The following is a 12684-nucleotide window of genomic DNA, read 5'->3' as shown; positions in this document are numbered from 1 at the left end:
CTTTTTTTCCTTACTTGTTCCTTCAAAGACTTCAAAAATTCTCTTTATTTTCCATTCAGATTTTTCTTATTATAATATTTTCCATCCCTGCCTCTTTACTTTGTTTCCAGGTCACTTTAAGTATGTAATTTACTACAATTTCTGATGACAACTCTCATTGGTCTTGCTTCTCCCCTTATACAGCCTTATCCTCCCTACTTCCTCAAGTTCTGTTTCTCACTTCCTTCCATCTGGATCAATCATGCCCAATATTTTTCTCACTTGTTTCACGTCTCTCTCAAGTCTCACAGATCTAATCTTTTCTTCCTCCTCCCTGTTTCCAAATATTACCACATATCTGTTCCACTCACACTTTCTCTCACTATTGTCTTTTTCTTCTTCAATATTTTCACCACATTTTCTTTCATTTTTGTCTTGTTCATTTCCCTTTCTTCCTGAATTATTTCCCTTAAGCTGACCACTTCTTTCTGTTCTTCCTCCACATGTGTCCCTCTTTTCTCATTTTCATATTCACGTCCATCCCTCTTGTTTCCTTCATTTCTAGTTTCTCACCTAACACTTCCTTACTTTCATATCCATCACCATCCAAACAAAAAATTTACACTCTTCCTCTGTCCTTCTGTCATTTTTTTCCTTTACTTGTTCCATCAATGGCTTTAAAACTTTTTTTTCTTTTTCATTCAAATCTTTTCTTATTATAATATTTTTCATCCCTGCCTCTTTACTTTGTTTCCAGGTCACTTTAAGTATGTAATTTACTACACTTTCTGATGACAGCTTAACTCTCATTGGTCTTGCATCTCCCTTCTTATACAACCCCATCCTCCTTACTTCCTCAGTTTCTTTTTCCCACTTGCTTCCTTCTGGATCGATCATGCCCAATATTTTTCTCACTTGATTCAAGTCTCTCTCAAGTCTCATGGATCTAATCTTTTCTTCCTTCTCCCTGTTTCCAAGTATTACCATACATCTGTTCCATTCTGCAGTATCTCTCACTGTTTTCTCCTTCTTCTTCAATATTTTCATCACATTTTCTTTCATTTTTTCTTGTTCATTTCCCTTTCTTCCTGAAAATTTTCCCTTAAGCTGACCACTTCTTTCTGTTCTTCCTCCACGTTTGCCCACTTTGTCTTTTGCTTTTCTAACACACTACCCACCTTCTCCATTTTGTTACAGCCCTCTTCTAATTTTCTCCTTAATCCAATATTTTCTTGCTTCAGATTCTCATTCTCCTGGTTCGCCTTTTCATTGGCCTGTATCAGACTCTGTATAGTATTTTCAGTCATTGCAGGCATATTTCTTGATACTCGATCCTCCACTTTCTTTCTATTTTGCTAATTCTCATAATCAGTGTTTTAACTTAATCCATCACACCTGTTTCATTGTCAATTCCTGGAAATTCAGGTCCCTCAGTGTTTACATTGTTGGCCATGTTTGATAGTTTTACTAACATCAGTTACTGAGATGCCAATGAACATTCATGTATACACAAATATTTTCTGATAATTGCTCTTTACATTTTTGACAGACTATTAACAGACAATACTTCAAACTTTAGAGAATACTGTACTACAGGAGACAGGACAAACATAATCCCTTAAAACTACTTAAGGTTTGCAGAGGTGGTTGAGAGACGTCCGATCGCTCCAGCTCTGTCTGCATGCTAAGCCAACTCTGAGTCTTTACCCCAGCACTGTTGTTGACTTTATACAAGGATTTTATTTGCCCCAGTGCAGAGTACAACTCACATGTGTGGGGAGGCTTCCCACACACTGCTGTTCTCAACAAGGTGGAATCAAAGGCTTTTTGTCTCATTAACTCTCATCTTACTGGCTCCCTTCAACCTCTGTCTTTTCTCCATACTGTTGCATTTTTATCTCTCTTCTATTACTACTTCAGTGGTCACTGCTCCTCTGAACTGTGTGCATGCATCCCTATCACTCCTTTTCTGACCAGCTCTCTAAATCAGAGTTAACTGATACTCCCAGTCCTTCATGTATGCATCAGGTCAGCTCTGGAACTGTTTTCCTGTCTATATTTCCTACTGCCTATTACCTCCTGTCTTTCAAATGCAGTGTTTCCAGGCATTTCAAAATGAACAGATCTTGAATCTGGCTCTCTGTTATCTTGTTTTTGTTTATCATGGAAGAAACAATCTTGCAGGTCCTGGCCTCTGAGTCTGTCTTCCTTGCATTAAAAAAAAAAAAAAAAAAAAAAAAAAAAAAAAGGGTGTTAATTTTTTATCATATGCTGTGTAATCCATAAATTACAAATACTGTATAAATTCAAAACACAGGAAGTAACCAAAAGCAGAATTAACGGTTTGTCCAAAAACAAGGACACTGACAGCCATTACCAGGCCCGGGACAAGATTATCGATACCAGGTCCCCATGAAAACTGTGCTGGAGTCTAGCTCACGGCTAGACAGCTCGCTAACCAGAGTGTCGTGGCACATAGATGTACTGCCAAAAGAATCCTGGTTTGCCATAGCATCTTTCCCTCCCTGTCTGTGAAACAACAGTAATAATTACAAGGAAATTATAGTACATTATATATAGAAAAATGAGAAATACTGTTTTGTATGTGCTGTATTAGTTTATGTATGAGTCTTTCTGATTGATTGGTATGTCTGTAAGAAGTTAAAACAAAACAAGACAGAGTGTCAGAGGTTCTTTATATCTCTCATCCCCATCAGTATGATATAAAAATACAGTAATACACAACTGGTAGTGCTCATGACTGGAATGTCACTCAGCCATATTGCAGAACTTCCGTCTATCAGAATTCTTTTATTCCCTGAAATGCATCTCTCTGGAACCCACTTCTTCAGAGTTGTTTCCCCCCAAACTTCAACCTACAGCTGTTCAAGTCCAACTGTTACAGATATTTTATGAATGGAGGATGCCAGTAATCTAGTGTGAGGATTTTTTTTTATTAATTTGCTTTTCCTTCCTCTGTTCTGTTATTAAAAAAAAAAAAAAAATGTGATTACTGTAAATGTAATACATAACCTTGTTTTAATGTGTTAAGATATAACTATTCCTACTTCTTTAAATATTGTTTACTGAAAATCCAATGTGTCATTATACAGTCAGCTGTGCTGTATTATATTTTCCTCCTGTTTAACACAATCTTGGAGGCTGTGCCCCCCCCCCCCCATCAAACCCAGGCCCTGGGGATTATTCCCAGCTGCCCCTTCCTCTCCTTGGCCCTGTCCAAAAAGGCCACATCCATCTCAAACATCCACAGGTTTCTTTACACCTGGAATTTACTACAGAAAAGGTATGTAGTGTGACCAGGAGTAAAGAATATTGATATGTATATATTTATTTCAGGCAAAAGATAAAATTGAAGTAGAGTATGAGGAGCGGCGCCTGAAATTGGAGGAGTCCCTGATGTTGTAGGTTCACCAGAAAGAGATGTTGCCTTTCTAGGCTCTCCAGGGTGAGTTCTTGTCCCCTTATGCTTCTATGAATCCTTATATGTGTAAGATTTGACAGTGAAATTTAAGTACTTCCATTTTTTGTAGAATGTGTTCTTAGTTTGTGAGATATGCTAGAATGAAAACTTTAAGGTCCTGTAGAGTGAAAATACTGGTCAGGAGGAAGTATCCCATACAAGGAGGGTGGAAAAGTTACAAGAGGATGAAAAAAGGGCAGAATATAAGAGGAAAGTGGAGGAGCAATTGGGTAAATGTGGATTGGAGTAGATGGGGGATGTGGAAGGTGTGTGCAAGATATTCACAGAAGAAATCTGTGCAGCATGTGAGGTGGTGTGTGGGGTGAAGAGAAGACGAAAGGGGTGCAGGGAACAGCATGGTGGAATGAAGAGGTGGGAGAGGCTCTGGCACAAAAGAAGAAAGCATATAATGAGTGGATGTGAAACGGGTGAAGAAGTTGAGAGACAGAAGAGAGAGTTGTATGTAGAGGGGAAGAGAGAGGTGAAAAGACTAGTAAGAAGGGAGTGGATGAGGAATTTGGAAGGAATTTGAGTGTAAAGTGGAGGGAATGTAAGAAAATGTTCTGGAAAGAGGTAAAGAGAGTTAGACATGGTGCCAAAGAAGTTAGTTGGGGAGTGAAAGATAAAAATGGTAGATTAATAGTGGAGAAGAGAGAAAAAGTGAACACATGGAGAGAACACTTTAACGAATTGTTGAATATAGGGAATGAAAGTAATGCGAGCATAAGTGGCAGGGGAATGGCTGGGAGATGGGAGGATATGAGAAGAGAAGAAGAAATCAGTAGGACGGAAGTTGTGGAAGCGATGAAGAAAGTTAAAATGGGGAAAGCCCCAGGAATTGATGGAGTGTGTGGTGAAATGCTGAAGCATGGGGGAGAGATTGTAGTAGAATGGATGTGGAAGATGTGCAGATTGGCCTGGGAGGAAGGTAGAGTCCCGGATAATTGGAAGTCAGGTATAATAATTCCCCTGTACAAAGGAAAAGGGGAAGAAGAAGTATGTGGTAATCATTGGGGCATTTGTCTTCTTAGTATAATAGGAAAAGTATATGGTAGGATACTTATTGACTGAGTTAGGGAAAAAACAGAGGAATTAGTTGGAGAAGAACAGGGAGGTTTTAGGAAGGGAAGAGGTTGTGTAGATCAGATATTCATTCTTAGATCTTTAGTGGAAAAGGTTCTAGAGAAGGAAAAGAAGTTGTATGCAGCCTTCATGGATTTGGAGAAAGCATATGACAGGGTGGATAGACAAGGATTGTGGAAAGTATTAAGAATATATGGAGTAGATGGGAAGTTGTTGAATGCTGTGAAGAGTATGTATGATGGTGCTAAGGCTGCAGTGCGTGTGGATAGTGAACTGAGTGAATTTTTCTATTTGAAGGTTGGATTGAAACAGGGATGTGTATTGTCTCCATGGTTGTTTAATCTGTATATGGATGGGGTTATAAAAGAGATTCAAGGTAGGGCAGTGGGTGTTGGAGCAGCCCTAATGAGAGAGAGCAGTGTTTGGAAACTCCCTGTACTGTTGTTTGCAGATGATACTGTGTTGTTAAGTGAAGACGAAGTAGAAGCTCAAGGCTTGGTGGATGAGTTTGGGAGAGTGTGTAAGAAACGGAATGTAAAGGTGACTGTAGGGAAGAGTAAAGTTATGGTCTTCGAGAGAGGTGAAGTCAGTGAATGTACAGTGAGGTTGGATGAAGAGGAAATGGAAAATGTGAGTGCATTTAAGTACTTGGGTAGTGTGATAAGTAAGGATGGAAGTTTTAGAGGGTGAAGTGCTTGAAAGGGTACAGTAAGGAAGAAAGGTTGCTGGTTCCTTGAAAGCAGTGATAAGAAACAGGGAAGTGAGCATGGAAGTGAAAAAGTTACTTTATGACAGTATTGTTATATCAACTCTAACGTATGGAAGTGAAGCTTGGACCATGTTGGAGGGACAGAAGTCAAGAGTGAGAGCTGTGGAAATGAGTTATTTGAGAGGAGCATGTGGAGTCACATGGAGAGACAGATTGACAAATGAGGAAGTGAAGGATCATTGTGGTGTGGATGTGGATGTGATAGGAAGCATTAGGAGAAACACATTGAGGTGGTTTGGCCATGTGGAGAGGATGGAGAGTGAGAGACTAACAAGGAGAGTGTATGTGAATGAGGTGGAGGGGGGGAGAGGGAAGGGGAGGCCAAGGATGAGATGAAAGGATGGAGTGGAGAGGTATATGAGAGAGGGGGATGTCAGCTGGGAGCAGGGCAGTGAAATGGTGGGGGACAGGATGACATGGAGGCAATGTGTTTGTGGCAACTCCTTGTGGGATTAAGGCATCTGGCAATAGATAGACAGATAGATAGGCTGTCTCAGGGCTAGTTATATAATGATTATTTGGTGAATTTTTTACTTTTTGGCACTAAATAACGGAGTGCAGCACTTGTAGGCTCAAGAGGCATAATTTATTGCCTCCTTAGTCAGCAAGTGTGTTGGTGGAGGGTTAGTGCCCCTCCCTGTAAAACAAATAACTCAAAGTCAATGGCCACCCCTTGCGGGATTGTGGCATCTGGCAGTAGATAGATAGATAGATAGATCTTTGTATTGAGCCTTGCAACATCAAAACACACACATGAATAATCTGAAACACACACACACACACACACACACACACACACACACACACATTATTTTATAGGCTTGTAAATTGTAAAATGAAAGTTAAGGACAGTATAATACAATATGAGGGATGGAGATGAAACTTACGAAAGAGAAGAAGAATTGTGCGGAATAATGAACAAGTTGCAGTCAGTCTGTGTGTTCTATCTATCTGTGTGTTAGAAGAGTTATTTTAAGGATCCTGAAATGAAACACAGGATGATGGGAATGGCAGAAATTGCAAGTGACATGAATGAGGTGCTACATCTGATGAGGAACTTGGATATGAGGAAAGCAATGGGACCAGATGGTGTGGCTGGATGGATCCTGAAGGAGTGTGCTGACCAATTAGTGTGGCATGTGTATGCCATCATTAAGAGCTCTCTGGAAAATGGACAATTGCCTGAAGACTGGAAAAGAGCAAATATTATGCCACTCTTCAAGAGAGGAGATAGGGAAGATCCACTCAGTTATTGACCTGTATCACTCATTAGTGTTGTTTGTAAAATCTGTGAGAAAATTATTAGAAAAAGATGGATAAAGTATTTAGAAGAAAATGAAGTGAAAACACCAAGACAGTTTGGTTTTAGGGATGGAAGATCATGTGATGCTACCCTATTAAGTTTCTACAGTAGAGTAACAGATGTCATACAAGAGAGAGAGGGATGGGCAGATTGTGTGTATCTTGATCTCAAGAAAGCAATTGACAAGGTTCCCTATAAGAGACTGCTGTGGAAATTGAAGAACTTTGGAGGCGTGCATGGGAAAATATTAAAGAGGATTGAAGATTATCTGATAGGAAGGCATATGAGAACAGTTATAAGAGACAAGGTTTCACAGTGGAGAAACATGACTATATTGGTAGCTGTAGCCAGAGTCTCTTGTGCCTCGCCCCCTACTGATGCCTCGCCCTCTTCTGGCTCTACTTGTTGCTGATTGGCTAAGATAATTATTCTTCTTATTTAAAGAATAATAAGCCTTACTACGAAATAGTATAATATTTTTTACTTTTACTTTGAATTCATTTCTGTATGACAAAGGAAACACTATAAGTTACTGACTGAATCAAAATCATTTTGAAAAGAACCACCCTGCCTCCTCCCACGACTGCAGCAGAATTTTGGTACCAAGAAACGCATCGCAGCTGTGCCGTTATTACTGTTAAACATATTAAGTCATCTATCTGTCATGTCTACTAAGTTACCACAGTATCATAACCATATTGTAATTTTCCTTATTTACTTCCTTCATTAATTTCATTAAAAATAGAGGGATCGAATACAGAAGTAGGAAAACGAAATGTCACTGGCTTCGCCTACTCAATACAGTATAATTATTTATATCCATCCATCCATCCATCATCCAATCCTACGTTGCCTTATGAGGAGCGTAGGAGCCCGGGGCTAGGCAGTTGGTCCTGACATTTAAGATGAAAGTGACCAACCTCACTCATCCCTGAGTGGCATTACGTGAGCAGTAAACCCCAACCAACCCTTGGATATAAACCTTCACCGACTCAATCCGACTGGAGCACAATAATTACCCACTAACCACCAGGCGCCAAAATTTGGTTATATGGTTACCACCCAGCGTAAATAGTTACCTGGTGTACAGGAAACCATTTGGCTTGTCACTTAGTGTAGAGTCACCCATAGGAAAGAATGAAGGAATGAAAGACAGAAGAGGGAATGTAAAGTCACCCGTGGGCAGAAGTACGAGGAAAGAATGAAGGAAAGAAAGATAGAAGAAGATGGAAGGAAACAAGGATGGAGGAGAGGACATTTATACAGTATAATTATTTATATCAACAATCCCGTATTAGAAACTTGATTCTATGCACGTGAAGAAATGTTACAGAGGGGAAAAGGGTTTTGTGTGTGTGTGTGTGTGTGTGGATACCAAATACAGGTATAAGGAAAAAAGTCAAAACACTAAGTTCTTTGTAGAATGTATACCTGACACCAAATATAAGGAAAAAAGTCAAAACATTAAGTTCTTTGTATAATGGCTACCTTTTTATTTTCATAGAGGGAACTTTCGTTACTCTACAAACCTTTCAGGCCAATGATGTTCCTTGGTATTTCTCTCCAACATCCTTTACTGTAAACATATTTCATAGTTAAATGGAAAAGATATCATTGCAGTTAAGGGGTTAAGTAAAAGTTTTGCAGCTTCAGTTAACAAGAGCACCTGACATGTTCATCTGATGCTGGCTTGGCAAGACTGTGGCAGTGACTTCCCTCATCCTACCTGGGCTGGTGGGTGAGTGGGTGGGGCCAAGGGGGTGGGGCACAAGAGACTCTGGCTAATGCCACCAGTATAGTGGAGTACCCAAGTTGTAAAAAACTGCGAGAGGACTTGGACAAACACCACAGCTGGAACTAGACTTGGAAAATGGATTTTAATGCCAAGAAGTGTCATGTACTAGAAATGGGAATAAGTGAAAAAAGACCGCATTGGACATATAAAATGGGCAGTGAGATAATTAGTAAAAGAAAAGATGAGAAAGACATGGGAGTGATTACTCAGGATGACTTGTCACCAGAAAAGCATATAAACAGAATCATTGGAGGAACAAATAATTACACTGGTCCGCGTGATTATAAAGGTCATGGATATGTTTGCTGTTCATAGATCAGTTTCTTACGCCAATTCCGAAAATTGCATTATTTTTTCTCAATCCGGTCAAGTTTGGGAAATAAAACACTTTCTAGAAATGATCATTTTCTGTTACATTGGTAGATGAGTGATTCTTCTAGTAGCATAACTTAACTGTTATATGCATACAGGCTTTACATGCAGTTCTTATAGATTGCAAAAAGGGTACAGCATGATATATTAGGCTAATCAGGTATGAATGGTCTCTTCAGGGACTTCCGCTTGTGCTGGGCAGACACCACATCCCTCTTTAGGCACCAGCAGTAGTTGGCCAGAAAGTTGACGTCCCACCATCCTTGGTAGTGTTCCTCTATCACTTGGATGTCCTTGTGAAAACGCTCCCCCTGTTCTTCACTGAAGTCTCCACAGTTCTCTGGAAAATAGTCCAGATGAGATCTGAGGAAGTGCTTTTTCACCGACATGTGCACCTAGTCGGCAGAAACTCTCCATCAGCTTATCGACAGCTTTCTCGTACTCTGTACTCCGGTGGTTGCCCAGGAAGTTCGCAATGATCAACTTCAGAGCCAGCCAAGCAGAGAGCTCAGAGGGACTCAATGATTCATCGAAGCGAGTGTTCTTGATGAGATTTCTTATCTGAGGACCGTTGAATATCCCCACTTTCAGTTTCTCTCTGCTTATGCATGGAAACTTCTGTCGTAGAAAAGTCAATCCTCCAACTTCTTTGTCCAGTGCCTTCACGAAGTTCCTTATGAGACCCAGTTTTATATGCAGTGGTGGGAGTAGAATCTTGTACGGTTCAACAGAGGGTGGGACAGAACACTGTGTGAGCCGGGTTGTAGTCCTTGTCTAGACGGTCACTCTCGTTGGAGATAATGCTGGTCGTCTGCCCAGCTGTCCCACAGGCACATGCAGCATGGATACTTCGTGTACCCACCTTGAAGTCCTAGGATGAGACCAACTTCCTAGAGATCTCCACAGATCAACCAACCATGGTCCTTGTAGTTGATAGCAGACAGCAGACATTCCATGATGTTGTGGGTTTCCCCCATTTCAACTGAGTGTGCGACAGGGATTGAGGTGAACTTGTTGCCATTGTTCAGAAGAACTGCCTTGAGACTCCTACTCGACCATTTAATGGAAAGCCTCCATTCTGGAGCGTCATACTTCAGACCCATCACTTCAGTCAAGCAGGTGATGTTGTTGCAGTAGACGAGAGAAGATGTCTCATCAAACGAGAAGTATTATCGGAACTCTTTCTCTCGATTTCGATACCAAAAGAATGTTGTCTCCGGTGCCAGCAAACGTTTCTCACGAAGGCGCGAACCCAGCAGCTGAGCAGATTCCTTGGACAGGTTTATGTCCCACGTCAGATCGTTAGGCTCAGCTTGGCTCAGTGGCACCGGTCGGTCTCCCTCTGTTGGCTCGAATGTATCAGACTCGTCTGCATTGGTCGCATCTCCAGATTCAGAGTCGGATGATAATTCCATGTTGACGTCAGGTTCAGGAACAGGAACGCCTGGGCCATGGAAGACTGGCTTGATGGCTGATGGAACTTTGGGATACGGAACATGATGTTTGTTCTTGCAATTGATGCCCAGTAAATTCGTCATACAAAAATAACAGTCTGTGTTGTGATCTTTACCTTCTCTCCACACCATTGGAACACCAAACAGCATACTCTTCTTTGTTTTGTTTCTCCAATCCCGTAGGTTTTGAACATATGTTTTGCAACAGATATGAGGGGCAGATGGTTTATCTTGGTCGCCTAGTTTGACTCAGAAGTAAGCGTGGTATGACTTCTTCACAAATTCTGTAATTCTCGCCTGACGGTCTGAAAGGGTCACCTTTCTACAGATATAGCAGAACCTGTCAGGATGGTTCTTGCATTTTCGATTCATTGTAGTGACAATCCAGATCTGAAACGAAGAAAGAAGGTCGCACCCTTGACAATTCAGGACAAATACATATTAGGCAATTAGGTAAAATTCAATTTGAGCCATACGTGCAGTTTTTCAGATGGAGCGTATCAAAAAAACCTGATTTGATTGAAGAAAGTGGATTGCATTTCTGAATTTGGCATGCAAAACTGATCCTAAATCAGTTGAAAAACCTCTGACCTTTGAAAAAAAAAGTTTTGAAATGCAGGCCAGTGTTATTGACCAACATGAGAGTGGTTTTTAGTTATATGGATGAGGAAATGCTGAGGGAATTGACAGTGACCAAGATAAGATGGAGACTAGAGTATGTGACTGTGGTATGGTCACCTCATTTGAAGAAGCATATTGATAAACTAGAGAGGGTTCAACGGATGGCTACAAGGATGATATTGTACCAAGCTTAAGGGAACTGACCTACAAAGGGAGAGTGGGAAAACTGAAGTTACCAACACTGCGCGAGAGAAGGGAAAGAGGTGACGATCACGATGTTTTGAAATGTAAGAAAATTGGAAAACTTGGATAGAGAGGATCTTTTTGTGTTGGATGATGGAAGAACAAGAAGTCATAACTTCAAGTTGAGGAAAAATAGATGTCTTAATAATCTTAAAAGGTTCAGTTTCCCGAATAGAAGGATAAATATTTGGAATGACTTAGACGATGGATGGGGTCGTAAAGGAGGTACAAGGTAGGGCAGTGGATGTGGGGGTGGCCCTAATGAATGAGGGTGAGATTTGGAAGCTTCCGGTGTTGCTGTTTGCTGATGATACAGTATTGTTGAGTGAAGATGAATGGGAGTTGCAAGGTTTGGTGAATGAATTTGGGACAGTGTGTAGGAGGAGGAAGCTGGAAGTTAATGTAAACAAAAGTAAAGTTATGGTGTTTGAGAGGAATGAAGTCACAGAGTGTGCAGTGAGGTTGGATGGTGAGGATATGGAGAATGTGAGTGCATTCAAGTACTTGGGTAGTGTGATGAGTAAGGATGGAACTTTGGGGGATGAAGTACGTGAAAGGGTACAGCAGGGAAGGAAGGTTGTTGGCACACTGAAAGCAGTGATGAGAAATAGGGAGGTGAGTATGGAAGTTAAGAAGTCACTGCATGATGGTATTGTGATCCCTACCCTGACGTATGGAAGCGAGGCGTGGACCTTGCAAGAGGGGAACAAGTCAAGAGTGAGAGCAGTGGAAATGAGTTACTTGAGAGGAGCATGTGGAGTGACATGGAGGGACAGGTTGACGAATGAAGAAGTGAAGGAACGTTGTGGGGTAGATGTGGATGTGGTTGAAAAGATTAGGAGAAATACACTGAGGTGGTTTGGACATGTGGAGAGGATGGAGAATGAAAGACTGACTAAGAGGGTGTATGTAGGTGAGGTGGAGGGAGGGAGAGGGAGGGGTAGACCGAGGATGAGGTGGAGGGATGGAGTTGAGAGGTATATGAGGGAGGGGGGGTGAGTTGGGGGGAGGGGAGTCAAATGGTGGGTGACAGAGTGACTTGGAGGCGTTTTGTCTGCGGCCACCCTTTGCGGGATTAGGGCGTCGGGCTATAGATAGATAGATAGATAGACTTAGACGAAGAGCTGGTGCAGGCAAAAAACATTCATGTGTTTAAAACTGGACTAGATAAATGTAGATGTGGAGACAGGACAACACGAGCCTAACTCAATTCCTGTATACTACAAATAGGTAAATACACACACACACACACACACAATAGGGTGATAGATGTCATATAAGAGAGAGAGGGGTGGGCAGATTGCCTCAACCTAAACCTCAGGAAAGCATTTGACAGGGTGCCCTGTTAGAGATTGCTGTGGAAGATGAAGACCCTGGGAGAAGTGGATGGAAAACAATTGGATGGAAGATTATCTGGTAGGAAGGCAAATGAGATCAGTCAGAAGAGACAAGGTTTGACAATGGAAAAATGTGACTAGTGGAGTGCCCCAGGGTTCTGCCATAGCCCCAAAAATGTTTCTGATGTATTTAAAAAACTTACCAGAAGGTTTGAATAGTTGCATGAGTATGTTTGTAGATGATGCT

General features: G+C 41.2%; 2 protein-coding genes across 2 annotated transcripts in view; one reads left to right on the top strand and one right to left on the bottom strand.

The window, feature by feature from the left end:
• Plc21C (Phospholipase C at 21C) overlaps positions 1 to 12684 on the top strand; it is a 739135-nt gene that overhangs the window by 677245 nt on the left and 49206 nt on the right. The gene's annotated exons all lie outside the window — the stretch shown is intronic.
• LOC145401188 (uncharacterized) lies at positions 9952 to 10320 on the bottom strand. The gene has a single exon (XM_080273492.1). The coding sequence runs from the start codon at positions 10318 to 10320 to the stop codon at positions 9952 to 9954; it is 369 nt and encodes a 122-aa protein (XP_080129618.1).

The sequence above is a fragment of the Coenobita brevimanus genome, chromosome 55 (assembly GCF_032717465.1).
Source record: "Coenobita brevimanus isolate Jiangsu-jjx chromosome 55, ASM3271746v2, whole genome shotgun sequence".
Lineage (NCBI taxonomy): Eukaryota > Metazoa > Arthropoda > Malacostraca > Decapoda > Coenobitidae > Coenobita > Coenobita brevimanus.
Note: the sequence above shows the minus strand (reverse complement) of the source record. Positions and strands in the feature narration are given on the sequence as shown.